Raw genomic sequence first — 18,787 nt, 5'->3', positions numbered from 1 at the left:
GAATCGGCGAATAATTTATAAATCTCCACGGGAACGGTTACAAAACGGTTGGCTCAAAACAGGAACAGAATTACCATCAAGGGTTTAAAAAGAAGAAGAAACAACACAAAGGAAGCAACGTTAAAGCTTATTATATGACAAATTTCCAAAATTTGTTATTTTTCTAAACTCAGGTATATTTTTTCAGAACAAAACGGGGCCATTGTCATCGGGTGCAAGCCTGTTGAGTGTTGAGGGCCCAGCACAAGAGAGGAATAATAGATAAATAACCAAATTTGATATGTGCGAGGCTTTGATAAAAAAAGAGAGTTCCCAAGAGCTATTTCGGTTAAAAAAGGATAATACAAAAAAAAATTCAAAATTTACATACCGAAACTGCTAATTCTTTGGTTTATGACTAAAATAAATATAAACATAGGTACGCAAGCGCTTCGTTACAGATCTACAGGGTGTTATAATTTCACGATTTTTAAACGCATACACAAGACACAATTTCAACTGCGAACTGACAAAACTAATAAAATTAAGAGATTATCCTTATAAAGCTAGGTCCTACTGGACCATTACAAAAATTTAAAATTATAACACCCTGTAGATCGGTAACGAAACGTTTGCGGGTTTATGTTTATGTAAATTTTTAGTCATAAAATAAATCAAAGAATTTGTCCCTTCCCTATGTAGATACGTCATATTTAAGAACAACCTGTAGATGCAGTGCTACAGTAAATTAACAGAGCAGCAAGAACTGCTTGGGTCATTTTTGGGTATTCTCCTTTGTACACTACCCACTTATTCGCATTTAGTAGTTAAAGCTACCTTCGTTTAGTGGTGCATTATCAAGGGTTATTTTCTACGAAATCTGAAAATGGCATACCCAAAAATCTAGGTAAATTCTACTCCCTCAAAATGTTGATGGACAAGATTGTACAAGTACACTTCATGCATAGGTGTAGTTATCCGTTTTGCTATCGGAATGTAAATTGAATTTCTATAATCCTTTTCTTATGGTGGCATAAATTATAGTCTTATTGGAACCAGCCAACTTCGTCTACCTTTTGCTTGTATGAGTATCTTTATCTATATGAAAATGCGCTACCAATACAACTGGTAGAAACGAGGGTAGAAAGTTTTCCCTTTTGCTATCAACTTTTGAATTTTCTCGATGACTTCTTTGTAATTATAGTATAACCAACCAAAGGCACTTACAATAATTTCCATACAGTTTATAATGGAGTGGAAAAGTAGCTGCCACCAAAATAGCTTTCTTTACAAAGGCACACTGAATTAATTAATTGAAATTGTATGTAAGATCTCTGGCGCCCGTCATAAATCTTATCTGTTATTTTATTGTGTACCGATTATCTGAAACTTATAATTAATTTACGAAAAATTCATAATAATAGTCGTAATAGGGTCGGAACTACATAAAAGTCTATTTAATTAACGATAATGCAAACACTGGACTGACCAACCGAGACAGCAAGGTTGATTATATCTCAACGGTGTAAAATTGTATTGGTCAAGTGATTGATGACTATGGCAGGATAATCGGACATAATGCTTATAACAAGCATAAGCTGTGTTGATCTACTACGATCACGATATAGCGACAGATACTTCGATTCTAAGTCACTAATAACCGATGCCCTTACGTTATAAATCACTGCTAGCAAGTAATGCATCATAACTTTGTTTAGGAATTCCAGGCAGAGAAAGTGTGATGAAGTATCATTTATTGTGTGGTCATATAGCCACTACAATAAAACCAGTAGCGCATTTCAGATTTTGAAAGTTATGAATTGTTTAATAATTGGTTGTGGTTCATGCAGAAATTTAAGCAAGTTCGATCTAAAAGAGACAAAAAAATTGTAATTTTGATTACAAAAAAAAATGACAAAAGATGGATGTATAGATGACTGTAGAGAAGTTTAATGAAACGTTTTTTTAACGAGATAACGATTTAAAACGCCAATTTTGAGCATCATGTATCAGCTAAAGTTAAAATTTCTCAATAATAAACAAGACCTCAAAAATTGTTTGGGAAAAAAGTTTACTTAAAATAAAATCCTTTTAACTCGCAACCTACAGAATCTAATCGTAACTCCAAATTTTGACTATGAACTCAATAAATCTGAATTTTGAAACCCTAATTACATTTATTTCTTTCTTCAGTTCTGAATGTAATGGCACAATCTGTTCAGCATGTGACCCCTTCGAAAGGTTACACATGATGGTAAATGTGTGGCTTCTTTCAAGGTGATCTAAATATCAATTACATGGCGTGCAGAATCTGAAATGAAGTTCGCATTGACGTTATCTTCAAAATGAAGTGTGATAAAGTAAAGTGCCTTCTTGAGTAGCAGTACTTAGTTATTTTTCGACAATCACTCCTGGAGAGATACCAAATGCAATTTAATGCGTGCCCGATTGAAAAATACTGAATCGGTGAAGTAAGACGAAATTGTAATTGTAATAAGATTCGCGTGATTGAGGTAAGTGCCGGTGAAGTTACTAGATCACAGGGCAGCCAAGCCCGTGGTTACAAAACATTTACATGTGGGAGTCTCTCTTGTGATTCAACACCCACCGATCTTCGTTTGAGAAATTTTAGGTTGTCAATTTTCTTATAAATTTTAATTTAAAACCTTTTATGTTCTAATGTGTATTATTTTACAGGCATAAATTGTTGGGCCGTTAATACTATAACGGTTTTGCCACCTTCTCTTTATATGGAGTAACAGTGAAAGCTTAATTTTGTTATTTCTACCGTTTGACTGACAATGCTTTAATTTACATTTGGACATTATGTGCAAACGGAAAAGTGTAAATACATGTATTTATTAAAGGAAATGTCTGTGACACAGAAACATAGATTGTTAATGTATATTACGACCGCGTGGGTTTGAATATGATATTAATTTATGTCGTAGGTAGCAGTTTTGTTATTGCTTCATATTAAATTTATTTTGTCTGTCTATTTATATTAAGTCTATTCCATCTAATACTGAAGTATTGCACGCTTCACATCAATTCCACGTAATGGCTCAAGTTTGGGTTTGACTTGACATGTCAGCTTTCAATGTCGATCGATACCGATTTTATAACACAATCTCACAAACCCAAAAATATGACTATGTTTTTGTCTCTCGCCTACTTAAAATAGAATTTTTTGTTATAAGTATCAATTAGCATACTTAATAATAATTAACTGTTTATGTTTTAAAATCCACCTATATACAGTAAATTACGGTGTGCAACCCAGGTTACGACAAAAAATTCATGTTTAATGGCTTGACGTTTTAGAATTAAAATTAATAGCCCAAAAGTTTGATTCATATTCCAAAAGCGCGTCCATCTCACGTTTATTAATATCCATTTCCTAATTAGTAGAAGTTCATTTATAATATATTTAAAAGGGTTGATACCGAAGTTTGAAAACACTTTTATCTTTTTATCGAGATTTCAAACAGAATATGGAAATTCCTTGCTGAAATTTTGTTGCCTAGCTTCATAATCAGAATTTTCACAATTCTAGAGATTTGCGACAGTAGTTTTTCTTAAACTCTTAAACCGAAATGGATGCTAAAACGGTAAAACATTGAATAATTTTTTTTAATTTAATTTATTCGCAGAATCTTTAGAAATTTAAATACTTGTATGTATTTGGATAGATTACGCAACTGCAATGATAGCGTGCTTCTGCAATAAACCTTTTTACTCTCTTTGTAAGGAGTTATACATTTTCTTTTATGATTAAACAAATTGTTATTGTGGTCCTAAAAAGACAAAAGCCTCTTTCCAGGCTAAACTTAAAATATATCTCTGCTGGCCAGATAATTGAATTTCTTTTAGTAAACAATGGAACGAGTAATTCTAGCAAATTTAAATGATTAAATAAAGCGTTAGTTACGATACACTGTGTCCATTTTTCAAGTACCACTATGGGGATCTCGCTTATCTTAAGAGATAGAAAGTTGGTTAAATTAGGGCAAAGTTGCGAATTTTCGTGCTGAATAATAATCTAAAAATAAATTCATAATATCTTCAATACTTTTGAAAATATGGCAAAAAATCGAAAATTGCTGATTTTCATTTTTAACTTTTTCTAAGTAAACTAATTTGTACTAGACATTTCTAATTTACACATTATTCAGACACTTTTTAATGGATATTTCGAATATGGCATCCCGTTTTTAATAACTTTCAAGATAACGGAGAAACACGTGGCAACTTTAGTTTTTTTTATGGGCGCCCTTTTGGATTTTGACATTTTGAGATTAGGTCTTTTTTTCTCTTTACAACAATATATCACACACGGTGGTTCAGTATCACATTTTTTCTAAAAATACAATTTTCATTTTCTGCGAAGAGTGCTATGCAAAAACAAAACGTTCTTTTGTTATGAACAAAATGTTGACTTATTTCAAGCAGTGTCATTTACGATTGTGCTAGTTTTATTGCTAAAATATTATTTATTCTTATGTATTTTGTTCTAATTTGAATTATAATTTTCTTGCAAAACGAAGGTTCAATTCTGTTCATATGAAAATCGAATTTTCTCAACACATCTAGTTCCCTGATGCCAACCGGACATATGCATCAAACTGTCAAACTTTTGTTCACAATAAAAGAACGTTTTGTTTTTCCAAAGCACTCTTCCCAAAAAATTAAAAATTGTATTTTAGGAAAAATGTGATACTGAACCACCATGTGTGATATATCCTCGTAAAGAGAAAAAAAGACGTAATCTTAATATCTCAAAATTAAAAATGGCACCCATAAGAAAAACTAAAGTTGCCACGTGGTTCTCTGTCATCTGAAAAGTTATAAAACGAGATGTCACATTCGAAATCTCCATTGAAAAGTGTTTGAATAATGTGTTAATTAGAAATGTCTAGTACGAGTAGTTTATCATGAAAAAATTAAAAACGAAAATCAGAAAGTTTCGTTTTTTTGCGATATTTTCAGATGGTTATTCAGCACGGAAATTCGAAACTTTGCCCCCATTTAACCGACTTTCTATCTCGTAAGGTAAGCGAGATCCCCATAGTGGCACTCGAAAAATGGACACCGTGTAGGTATACGAAACTATACGTGATTCGGTATATTCACTGATAATTCGCATAAAACGGAAATAGTAAATATAAAACTGAACCTTATTGCCTTGGAATGTCGCCAGATGGTCTACTAGGTCAGGTTTCAACTGCTTGGAAGTTAACGATTCGTGCAGATGTGTTTCGGGGCTCGAAATTTCGCGGCTCTCGGCCTTTCAAAAACCTCGATCTTAGCCCCAATAATTGCCATTTTTTCGTAAACAAGCGCAAGCGTTAATTAAAACAACTAGCCAGGTTAAAAGAACAGCAGTCTTTAAAATAATGCGTCGTTCATTTCGATGCGTATTAATAAATGGAAAGTTTCGATTTATGGTGAAACTCGGTTGCTAGCATCGTTGCACTCAAATAGAAGTTAGTGCTAACTTCTTCGCAATACGTGTTTTGTGCAATTCCGTAGCAATATATGATTCTATTTATCACATTTTATTTTTGGTTTATCATCGAGTTAATTTGGGACTTATTTTTTCACAACATTGTGTTTTAAATTGACCGTAAAATAATGGACCAGTCGCTTACAACAATCCTACCCGGCTACATAATACACGCGATCTTCCCGCATAAGCAACTTAATACAAATCGTCCTTTGATCTCATATAATTACCGAATAAAAAGAGAACATTGATACAATACGAATATTTTTATATACAGTGTGCCCCCGATTGTTTGTCGTTTTTTGTAAAAGACATAACATTTTTGAATTGAATTTTGAGCGTCTGGGGATCAGCCCTGCTTGTTGGAAACTGATTTGTGACTTAATTTTAGTTTCTAAAAATCAATGATGCCTTTGAAGTTTTCAAAAAACTTTTTTTTAGGTAGGTCACTATTGGTTTGTCTGGTTTCTATGCAAAAATTGTTTACGTTAAGTACCTTTATTTGTATCTTTTTTTATTTTTAAACAGAACAGTACTACTATAGTAGACCAATTCATTTAAAAGTTATCTTGCAACACACAATTGTTGCTGAGAAAAGTTGTTCAGAATGAAAAACTGAGTAAACGTGTGTGTAGCATTTCAAAGTCTTAATTTTGATTTATTAAAGTTTATTTTTAACTGGGTTTTTTGAGGAAATCCGAAAAAATGTCACTTAAATTATTAAAGTCCTCGTGTGAGATCGAAGGTAACTTTTGGTAATTTTCATATGTGGCAAGGTAACATAAAAATCTCATCGTAGAACATTAATAGTACCAATTTCGGTGAAACAACAACAAAATGTCAGTGGTTCGTAATTCTTACTACATTGATTCACGTATGCCAACAATTATTGTAGTGTGATTTGAAAGAAGTCGCACAAGAATGCCAACAACGTGTGAAATTTTCAACAAAAAAACACGTAATCATCTTATTTATTATTGCCACTTTTGCAACTAAGGGTTGATGCAGAAAAATCAAAATTCTGAGTCTTTTTTAACAGTTTGCTGAAAGTTTCTCAAGTATTCTGGCGCCGCTACATCATTGTGAAAATGTTGGTACTGTTAACATCGAACATGAACTCTCCTACAAATTACACATTCGCAAACCCGTCAAAAGCAAATTTATGCGAAACCACGTTTATTGTTGTTCCACCTAATCTTGGCCGTTGTTTCACGTCATCTTTAAAATATATGTCAGTTCGAGATAATAAATTAGAATTGTAAAGGCAAGGTACCTTGTACGTGACAGTTTCATATCTAGAATCCATAACTATTCCAAATACTAGGATTCGCTTGGAAACGTCAACAATCTGAAATTTATCTTTCATTTTGTAAATTGAAAGCATGTATTTGAATAATGAGTCACCTTGTTTAATATTTATAAAGTTGGCATAGAGAACCCCTTCCCACTATGAGTAATTATTGCTTTAGGGTGCAAATGAAAAACCTTGAGTGTACTCTTCCATTCATTCCAATTTAAAAACGACGTTACGTATGTAATTTGCATTGGGATAATGCATAGATCAATTTATCTCGTATGTCCGTGTGGGTGTTGATGCAGTTGCCTGCCAGCATCGCACTTTGCACGTGTTACTGGAGTTTTCGCGAATTAAAATTAAATTTATGGCATGGTAGTTGCTGTATAATTTCAAGTTGAGCAGTCGTAAAAATAATTGGGTATTATAAATTTCATTTTTTAAGAAACTACCAGTATTATCCAGATGCGTGGCTTAACAGTTCCTGTTGTTCCAGGGCGTCCAACGGCTCGCGCTTTTCCAGCGACATAAATCAGCTGGACTCGGATAAGCACCGACTAGCGCCCTCCGTGAGGCAAGTTCATCCGCTATGCGACGAAAAGGCGCAGCTTTTGGCCTACGAAAAACCTTCAAGTTTGGAAACCAACCACAACAATCGTCCCAGTATCGATCTGAACGCTAGTCCACCCCCTTACCCAAAAAGAGCTAGTTTGGATTCCAACCCCAGTCCCACTTCCTATCCGATAACGCCGAATATATGCGTCGAGGCCGGACGAATTGAATTTATCAAACAGACCGTAGATGGAGCTTTGGAGAGCGTCGCGACGACCAAAATCGATGAAAGGATAACGATTACCAGGGGTCTTCAAACGGACGAGGACGAGAAATTGGACGACACGAAGGTAGGTGGCGCGCACGTTAATTATTTACAAACATCGCCCGCAATCATTAATGGGGTGTCACGAAAAGGGAAACCTATTTCACGCCTGTTGTAACTTGCGAAAGTGATTCAAGGTAAATTTAGTGCGGGTCAGTTGCAGAACCCATTTCTTATTGAATTCAGGTGCAGATTGTTAAATTTATAGGTCTAGGCTCGAAGCGTATAATGGATATTGTAGGTTGTAAGGATTGCGTGATCCTTTAACGCAGAAAATGCGATTTATGTACAAGATCGCGGTTAAGTGAGCGCAAAAGACATTTTTTACATCTGTTCCTTTCAGGCTTCTTGATCGTGTATTTAGCTACTTTGTTATCCTGTGTGTATATTTTCTTTTGCGTGCACCTTTATAGCGTTTTTGTCCTTATCAAGTCATTTTTGGATTTATTGCGTAATTTGATACGCAGTAAAATGTTTTTTAAAACTGCTGCGAACGGGGTGTAAGTGGATATAAATTTGGGGAAATTTGTGGTACCCTTTAAAAATAATCAAACCTTTTTATAGCCGTTTGCTGTACTTTAGAACGATCGTATTTTTTCTTTATATCAGTTTTAAGTGCTTTAATCTTCGTTAGGGACACTATTATCGGTGTCAAAATTTGAAATATACCCCTTGGGAACAACTTTCACACTCGTTTTTCTTAGTGCGCAGTGAATTTTCTTTGCACCTTGCATACAAAAAATTCCTTTAATCTCAATTTGCTACCCAAATCGTTAATAAATCGAAAATATTTTATTTATAGTTGCCGAAAGGAATTGAGTATTAATTTTAATACCGTCCAAATAAGCCGAAAGATTTATTGAAATTATTACGATACACCACATGAATTCAAGTTATTCACAGGCTATAACCATCCACTTATATTACCGATAAATTTATGTGGGAATTTATTAAATTAAATTTAGTAAAATATCCCCTGTAGAATACATAGAAAATTCCACAGATTCTTGATTCTGCATTCATTTAGTTGATTGTCATAAATTAAATTATCGTTGCTATCCGTATATTGGTAGGTATTCATTCATAGATGCCTTTACTTTTCGAATTTTAACTATATGTTTTGGTATGTCACGTTTTCGAGGCAATCAGTTGATGAAATATCTACTGTATTGGATCGTTAAATAGTTTCAATGGAATGACATAGTAAAAGCGTTTCCCAACAGAGTTTCAGAAGTGTATGCGTTACGTAGGTACAATATTAAAATACAGAGGAGAGAGCTGATAGAAACTTGGCTCTCATATACCACCCCTTCCCACTCAGATACAATTTTAATTACATAGATTACCAATTATTTACTGAATGTTCTGACAATTTTGACTAAGACTAGGTAATAATTTATTGAATGTCACTGAATTATGAAATTATGAAAGAAGAAGCGCGTAATTTGGTACCATTAAAGAATTTTTTTAGGCGGTTTGTGTCTTTGAAAGAAATGTTTGGTATGGTCTTCTCTAAGATTCGTTATTTTTATATTCAAAGGACAGAAACGAAATTTTTTCTAGATCGGATGTGACGCAATCTTCCTGGGAAAAATGAAGTTATTCTAGAACATTCCGATTAGTTTTAAGAACGTTCCAGAACAATTGTCGTTTACTATACAGGCTGATTCAAATTCGAGGGACTACTTTCGGGGATATCCGGAAAAAACCGAAAATTAGCAAGATTGTTTTTAGTTTTTACTGAAGTTAGATAAAAAGATATTTCGAAATAAATGATACATTATTATGGCCACTTTTGTGTTAAATTATAAGTTTGACGATTCGTCTCCGGTCAACTATCATCAACTTTGTTTGTTCTTATGGAAGTAATTTTTACTTTTTGTTCAAAAGTTCAAAAATACGGAATGAAAATATCAAGCGCTTAAAAAATATCCCCCTAAATCGTGCTGTTACCTTAGGTATATAGAATTCCTAAAAATCTGGAAATGGAACTCGGATTTTCCAGACGGAGCCGGCGGTGTACCCTAGTAGTCCATAGTTCAAAAATTAAATCTTTTTTGATTATTTCTCACCAAGTTTGGTGCAACACAATTAAACCACGGCCAATTATACTCACTTTCCAATTTCCAAATTCGGTAGCCCAGTAATGCCCATTGTAACATGAAATTTCGGGTCAATCGCAAAAGGTCTGCGATAATGAAATAATTCGGACGACATTTGCAGTTTTAAGGTTCGTTTTCGCTTAACATTGGGTAACTAAAAGAAGGGAACTGAAATCATACAATATCAATTTACTCTGGTCTTCCAAACGAGAACTTTCGGACGCTGCAAGGATAATTAAAATATCTACGGGAACAATTGAAAAACTGAATTAGGTACGGCATCTCGGTTTCCCTATGGGCGGCTAAAACGGCTCTACAAATTAAAACAATTGCTTTTACCTTCTATATGCAACTCCTTTTCTCGTAAAGCGCTCGTTTGAGTTCGTCGAAGTACCGGGTGTTCAATAAGGCTAGTAGATTCCATCAATGTACGATGTGTTCGTTAATTTTGAACCGAACTCATGTACAAAAACGAGTGTTTCATTAGACTACAAAGACACTGATATTTCCAAATAAGGAAGGATGATACATTTTTACTTTCATTTTGCCTGTCGAAATCAAACGTTTGTTCTTTACCTTTAAAGATTTCGTTTCTAATAGGGCAGACAACATTCTAAACCGAAATACGGTCCTAAATTACTGGGCAGAACCAAGGGCTAATTTTACCAAATTGGCAGTCGCATATAAAAGTTCTTTGCAGGAATTATTTTATGATTAACCCCTCTCATTTGAAGTACAAAAATTCACAAATTGCATAAAAGTTTAAGTTTAGGTGTTATTTTGAAATTTCTAAAAAAACGGAATTATTAAAAAATTACCGATGTACTAAAAAAACTTACTGAAATTCAAATGTCAACCCTTCGGTATTTTGTGAAGATTTGCAATAACGAATACCTTCCAGATCGCGAGCAAGAGAAGGCGGGAAGAGCAAATTTAAGGGAAATAAGTTAAAAAAGCTGTCGTATTCCCATTTGTAAGATGCAATTTCTGTTAAAATCGTAAAAATCCGGCCACAAATAAGTTTGTAAGAAGTATCCTACGCTAAAATTTTAGAAGAATTACTTTACAAATAACGAATGTGGGTTTTGCAAAAGAATTTTTTTTGATTTGGCATTATTCGAGGTACATACAACATTTCATTTAAATATCTTAACACATAAAAAAATTGGATTATGCATGCGCAAAAATTTTTTTTTGATCCGGCATTAGTTTTACCTTTATTGGATGCGCCTACATACAAAATTTCATTTAAATATCTTCACAAATAAAAAAAAGTTGATTACGGTTGTAAGGTACGTAGAATTAGAATTTTGCGTGACCTCTATAGGGAAAATAAAGAACTAAGTAATGACAACTCTACCACAGAACTAATTTACTAAACGGAAGTACGGAGGAAATTCATAATTGGCGTAAGAATATCGAGTAGTAATTTGGGATTTTTAATTGTTTCAAATTTCCGTCTTGATTTAAAGTTATGTAATTTTTTTGGAAATTTACTTTTACATGCATAGCAATCCCTGGTTACAGGGGTTGTAAGCATGTCATTTTCTATTTTACGTTTATTGCGTTATCTTCCCACTAAGCCACCATCTTGTTTCACGTACACATCTTTTTACCCCTCCAATCTTGCGGTGTTTCGAAAATTAGAATGTTTCACAAAAGCGGCAGTACCTAATGATAAATAAATTCGGGGTTCAGATTCATTGTCAACGTAATGAAATTTGGTTGGCAAACACAAAAAACGGTCACTTGATCGATTAGAAACACAAATTTGATATCTAAAGAGATACTTTTGTATTTTATTTTTATGTATGTATTTAAAATACCTAGGGGCGTTAGTGCCTAGGGAGTCGGAGTTTAAATTTATCTCAGATACACCCCAAGTAACCCAAAATCGCAAAGAATAACTCTTAATTAGCCTGAAAACCAGAAAACAAGTCACTTTTTTAGATTAATCCAAAATAATTTTTAGCGCATTTTTGCAAAAAATTTTTTTTGTAAAAAGTAGCTTTTAATCTCACTTTGGCTGGCTGGCTGGCTGGCTGGCTGGTGGCTGGCTGGCTGGCTGGCTGGCTGGCTGGCAGTAAATGCGCGCCCGTAGAAAAACGCTTGTAAAAAGACAAGGAGTGTACATGTAACTATCGGGGCCGTGTAATTAAGAACGTTAGGGATGGGGCTACAAGATTTGGAGTCGACGACATCTGGACGCCATCCCCGAGCGTATTATACTAACCTGGAGATTTTTCAGTTTTTATCTATCTTCTTCTACAGTTTTTCTCCGATTGTTTTCAAATTGGTGTCGTCGGGAAGATCTTGTCAACGCGCACAACTCCTGCGTCGCGGAATTTTGTTTTTTTTCCTAGGGGCGACATAAACCACCTTTTGCGCGGCGCGCTTCGAGGGGTAGACGACTTTGGGCGCCCAAAAGTTTCTTACAGCGCGAATCGCGGTCTCTCTTTCTCGTGTCACTAATAGAAGGTCGAGCTATGTGAAGTACCCAAAAGTTGAATACGATTTTATGCCGGGATTTTAGCGAAATCTACCAAAATGTGAATTACGAATGAACGGGACGTCGGAACTGTGTATCGACAAAGGGAATGTGGTAACCCCCGACGAGATCTTACTGATGATGGTGGAGTCGAAACTTCAAATCCGAATTGTTGCGGGTGATCAGAAGTGGGTGTCGACAAAGGGAATTTATGGTAACCCCCAAAGGATTTTACTGATGGTGGAGTCAAAACTTCAAACGCGAATTGCGAGTGCACGGTAAGTGAGAAAATGGTACCGACAAAGTGAACGTGGTAGCTTTCGGCAAGATCTTATTGATGGTGGAGTCAATATTGGCTAATAAAACACTGATCTGCCACACAAAAATGCGCTGAAGTCCCTTCGATCTCACACGAGGACTTTGATCATTTTTTTAGTATTGAGTCAGTTATATTTTGGATTGCGAATTCGTTTACGTTGGAAGTTGCAGAATAAAAACTGACTTTGGGACCGTAAATTCAAAATAACCCCCAAAGTGTAATAAAAAGCTCAGTCTCGTCTACCGAAATCAAGCCATCTAGTTTGGTTTCGTAAAAGAATTTGTTTTCTTAATAAGATGCAGTCGCATTGACCAGGCAAGGTGAGTAATCCACTTTGAATGCAGTGAATAATAGAAACCCGTTCAAAAGATAACGCATCAATTTGAATTTGTCACCAGTTGAACTGCGATCGCGTTTCGGGGTGTATTAACAGATTTCGTACGTTTGAACATTATTAATTGTTACGGTTACAATAGTGAAATGAGTTCTTGATGCATTATGGCCATCTGCAGGGATTAGAGCCGTATGGACCCAAAGAAAACGATAAGGTAATGCAAACTTTCTTCGTTTTGATGTTATACCTAGGCTCCTAGGCTTGTTTAACAATGTTACGAATTGCCTAGGAAGAGATTTTTTCACATTAGTTCCTCAAAAACGTATTTAAATTTGAAATTAATTAAATTAATTAGACAAATAACCGCTACTGTACAATTTAGTTTTCTCTTTGTGCAACATTTTTTTGACTGATCAAAATAAAAGTGTAGCCGAATTGGCGAGGGTGCAAAATTATCCTGCATTTTTTGTAGACTGTAATTGATTTTCAGTCAGCCAGCTACGAGGTGACCTATGAGATAATTTAATTGAAGCATGAAAAATCATTTGCGAAACTATTAATTATTATTTTCCATTACCTTTTCAGCTGGCGAATTGAATTTAGAGCAGTCATTGTGATCATGCAAGTCAATTAAGCGACTGGCACGTTTGAAATTAATTGACGATCTGTGTAACTAATTGAGTTGTAATTGGTTGATTTCTTCAAACGTGTATTCGATTATATTCTACATTCCAATAGAAGAGATTTTTTTTCTGGAAATAACGAAAACTCGACGCACCCTCCTTGCAGCATTTTTACAATATGAAGTAATAAGAGGCAGACGTGCAACCCCATTTTTAAAATGACACAAGAAGTCGAATAATTTGATTATTCCACACTTTTGAATTTACAAATTAGCCTTCATACGTATAAGAATAGAGGGTTACTTGACGTATGTCAATTAACCAAGGGCGAAAACGGGGGTGTACCAATTTCAATCGCTTAATTACCTATCTTATCGCACCTTCGCTAGCTTAAAGCCCATTTCTGCAAAATATGAAAGCTTCACTTTATAATCCGTAAGATACCAGCGTTAAGGGCTTAATGGAGCGACTGTCCTTGGTTAATAAATTTAAGAAGGCCGTTTAATGAAAAAGTTACTTAAAACTTTAGCTATGCAAATATGAGACGCAAGAAAGTGAAAAGTAAAGTTTATTTCATTTAATGGGATTAACGTGAGCCACTCAAAACACTCAGCCCAGTCAAGCAGGGAGGTATATGAAATTATCCATTTTGCTACTCCCTTTTTTTGGACGAACCATAAATATACGCCCAAAACTTTATTCGCCGCCACAAAATTACTCTTATGGAGTCTCTAATAACCTTTTATAGAGTATTCATTCGAGTGAACGTAACGAGTTCGACTTTCAATTGAGACAGTTTATGAAGTGAAATTTGCATTTTAAATTGGATTTGAGCCAATTTTCCGGCCTTTTGTCGCCCTTGGATTAGCGCAAATGCCATTTGCATGCTAGTATAAACTGTTATAAGCAAAGTATATAGTGCAATTACTTGTAGTTACTATTTACACGTCCCTATTCTGAACATTATAAATTTGCTCGGCCAACAAAAGTGTGGAAATCCTGAAGTTTATGTAATGCGGAGATCTGTTATATTTCCGAGAATTTCCACTTTCCTAATTTTAGACTGGATAATTAGCAATATCGATAACAGTTTTGACATGTAGCGTATACATAGGAGAGCAGACGCCTCGCTAATATTAGCTGTATCTTCACATGAAAAAATATTTTGCCAAGAATATTTCAAATTGACATAGACCTGTAATTGCAATGTTTTTATTTAGAGTTGCTATAATTTAGACCCATTGGTAACAGCGATTCAAATTTACACTTTCAAGTTTATAAACACGGCTTTCATTTCAAAACAAACCGCCGATTTTGCAATGGGCTTTTGGGCATGTGAAGGTGTTGAACTCCTTTTTATTCTTTAGTAAAGTTTGAAACTTTACTATAATTGATTGATTTACCTATTAAAGATTTTTCATTTTTCTAGTCTCCTGAAAATTAATCAACATTTTGCCTTTGTTGCTGATTATGCTCTTCCTCTGGGGGTGATTTTTCACTTGTTCTTCCAGCTTTTCCAGTTTATATTCGTCTCCATTCACTATCAATTTGTTATGCACGAGGTTGGCTTTGTGCCCGTTTTTGCCTTGCTTCTTTAAGGTACGGTAGTAGGGAATTTCTCTCTTCCTGTACTTTTTTGTTTCCCTTAAGATTGTTTGCCTTATTGTGTATTTTCATTTTTGTATTTTGATTTTAATTGGTCTATTCCTGCCTACCTTGTAGGCTGTAGCTCCCCAGTCTATTAACTTCCACTATTTTTTTTTCTGGATCCCTTATATCTTGTTTTCAGTGTCGGCGCTTCTTCGTTTTTCTCATGCACCCCTTGGATTATGATATTATTTATTCTTATCTCTCTTTCTAACGCATCGATTGTTCCTCCCCGTTCTACAGTGCTATTTATTAAGAAGTAGACATAGAGATTTACCTGTATTGTTTTTTCCTGTGTCTACTTTCAAATGACTAAGTCTCTTCTGAAGGGCGCCTAATTTTATACAACCAAAATAACTTCTTAAAATTCAACAAATCTGGCTGTTATACCAATTAACTTGAATATTGTTCCTTGGGCTTCCCAGAAAATAATCGCCACTATACCAATTGGAAATATCAACTTTTTCTTCAGTTGAATACATCACATACGAACATACGGAAAAATACGGAAGCCAAAACGACAATATTCAAATTAATTAATATGACAGACAGCCAGAACTTTATCTGTTTTAAGAAGTCATTTTAGTTGCATAAAACTAGACGCTCTTCAGAATAGAAAGTAGACATGGCGAAAAAGAATATACGCAAGTCTCTTATGTCTACTTCTTAATAAATAGCGGTCTCCTTTAGCTTTAAATTTTCTTTCTTTAGTCTTTGCATTACCTACTATCTACTTTGCCCTCCATTGACGTTAATTTCGCATTTATTTGGGCAAACACTTGCTTGACTTCCTCCATATTCCTCCGTTGTCTCCCCTGCTTTCCGGAATGTACCCATACTAATGTATCAGCTGGTGCCAAGGGTCAGCTCCACTTCAACCCCTGAATATGTTAACGAAAAAAAAGTCAAATGGTCCACGAACTCCAATTTACATTACTCTTGATAGGTTTCTTTGTCCATTTAAGATTACTTTTTAACTAATTCGAACTTATTGAGCGTAACTGCCAAATACCACACATTTGTATACATGGTGTTCCTTAAAGATATACTAATATTTAAACTTCCTATGAACGTATGTTCTAAACGTTTTAATTTTTGAGATACAAGGAGGTAAAGTTTAAAAATCAATCGTTTTAAATGAACGATTTTTATTTAAGCGAAAACCATGCGTCGGACCAAGAAAAACCAGATCAAATTTGCTTAAAAATGAATGAGGATTAAAAAAATAATTTTTATTTTAAGAGAAAGCAGTGGCGTAGTATTTTTTTCTCCAAAAATATTCAATGCAAAATCCGCACGGACACCACTGGTAGAGAAAATAAAAACTTTAGCACATCAGAAAATGCATATTAATGCATAGAAGACATGTACCAAATTTCATAAAGATGTTTATCTCCGTTATTATTAAAAAACTTTTTTTTAAATTTTACCACCCTGTATCTCACAAATTAAAAAAGTAGAATTAGGGTGATAAATCGTCTCCCACATATTCCTTAAATCTGCAAATTTTGCGGTTTACCGCATGTAGAGTTTGCGTTGTAATCCAATAGTAGAATAGAATAATAGAAAAGAAGAAATGAAATACAAATTCTAGACTTAATGCCTTTACCGGCTTCCTAAAGTAATTAAGAAACAAATATCCTTTAGAAAACAAACACACAGAATTAACACACGTCCGTCCGTCGGCCAATTTATTCCTTTAACTTCTAACAGACCCCCACTATTTAGCTGGGAAATACTTTAGAACAGCTAAACTTTTAAAAAAACTGTAAACCTCTAATTTCACAACGAAATTTCGAAAAAATGAAAGGAAAATTTACAGCTACCGTTACATTTTAATACGTAATTTTGATTTAAAAAAATCAAAAATTGTAAAAAGGCGAGTAAAAAGGTGACCATTTAGGTAGCTGCTGGTAGTGGTAGTTTTATGAAAGTTCTTAGTTTTAGCATTCAACTTCGCGCCCACGCTCCCCTTCAATAATTTTAAATTGAACGTTGGGTCGAGTGATATATCATTGGAAAAAGCTCTTAATTTCTTACATGCCTATGGTCCTTTGAAGGACACAGGCTCTCAAATGACAAATAATCAAATGGTACATCTTCATAAGAAACATTAGCTTCACAAAACAATCCTGAAGAACAGACCCAACGTTCAATTTAAAATCATTGAAGGGGTGGCAGGGGGTTCACGCTAGACGTGTAAAAGATATCCCCCGTCCAACTAAAAACGGGTCGTTGTGCCACCCTGTATGTATACAGTGATATTTATTAAGAATTAAACATATGGACTTACGTGTATTCCGGCAATTGTAAAACAAGTTCGAGAAGTTGAAATAATTTCAGAAATCAGTAAAAAATGGAGGAGGATACGAAAATTGAGTAAATTATTACAGTGTCCCTACGAATAACTTCATAAAAAGAAAGTAGGCGTACGAATTTTGACGACGTGGAAATCGTATTTTTAAATGTAAATCGTCGGTTTCTTTCAAAAGTTCTTATGAAATTTATATCCAATTTGACTCCAATATGGAAAAATTTGCAAACTCCTCAAATCGCCCCCTATGTCGCACTTTTGCAATATTTCTTCTTACTTTTATTGACTTTCTACCTCCAACACTTACAATTTATAACGACGTAAATTGTTCCTGAAGCACTTCTTTATTTTCGATTTCAAAATTGGCTCGAAAATTGTTTAAAGTAGCGCAAATTTTGATCGTATGATAATATCCTTGACCATTCTCTATGAAAAAAGTAAGAATGGATGACGTAAATTTAAATTTAAAAGCAAATCGAGCGAGAATATAAAAATGGAAACAAATTTGACAGACGTCAAAAGAGTTTAGCCATCCGTAAAATAAATAGTATGTCAAGAAACAATATAGCAGATATAGATTTATCCTACTCACGATGTGCAACCACCGTATTGATTTCGCATTATCCTCCACCTATAAATGCGGAAAAAATAACCTGGAGACAGGAAGACGGCGGCGGCGACGAAATGAGATATTAATCATCCCTATTTCGGTCGCGGTTAAGATTTTGGCGCATAATTTGCGTTGTTTACGTTTTCAAATTCACCCTCCCGAAAATCCCTAAGTAATCTTGAATTCCATAACACTTACTTTTATCTGGGAATGCATCGATCTGGCTTTAGCTAAACCTTCTTGGTCAGCTTACGACCCTATGCTTTCACTTTCAAGGATTACGCCTTCTTTCGTGCTCACCTACGTAGTTACACGCCCCTTCTTCTAGTTAAGTCTTTTTTCCTCTCCCAAAAAAAAACGACTATATCTTTAATGCCCTCGCTGCAGTAATTCGTTCCTACATTTGTCAACTGGCCGTACGAGGAAAGTCACTCGGAAAAAATTTACGCCTTTTGTTTTCCGTTTCAATTGAAAAATAGTGATATATGAAGCTGATTGGTAAAGACAAATGGCCGTTATAAAAAGGCAATTGTTCGTATTGATTTAAATGCATTCGATTTAAATTTATGTCGACGGCGGTGGCGGTAGTGGATTAAACCGATTTAATTTCGGTTCCCTAACATATTTTTACTTTCAAATTTTCTCCCGTAAATAAATTTACTTTATGGACCTGTTCCAAACGTGATGCTAACAC

At 34.6% G+C, this 18,787-nt stretch overlaps 1 protein-coding gene across 4 annotated transcripts in view; it reads left to right on the top strand.

Annotated features, from left to right (window-relative positions):
* The window catches only part of LOC116177237 (dentin sialophosphoprotein), a 234,778-nt gene that overhangs the window by 82,763 nt on the left and 133,228 nt on the right, over positions 1-18,787 (top strand). For all 4 annotated transcript variants that reach the window (XM_031496152.1, XM_031496151.1, XM_031496150.1 and 1 more), the window contains exon 2: positions 7,276-7,681. In XM_031496152.1, the coding sequence (XP_031352012.1) occupies positions 7,276-7,681 (406 nt within the window). The remainder of the gene's footprint in view (positions 1-7,275; positions 7,682-18,787) is intronic.

The sequence above is a fragment of the Photinus pyralis genome, unplaced genomic scaffold (assembly GCF_008802855.1).
Source record: "Photinus pyralis isolate 1611_PpyrPB1 unplaced genomic scaffold, Ppyr1.3 Ppyr1.4_LG7, whole genome shotgun sequence".
NCBI lineage: Eukaryota > Metazoa > Arthropoda > Insecta > Coleoptera > Lampyridae > Photinus > Photinus pyralis.
This window is presented reverse-complemented; position numbering and strand designations above follow the sequence as displayed.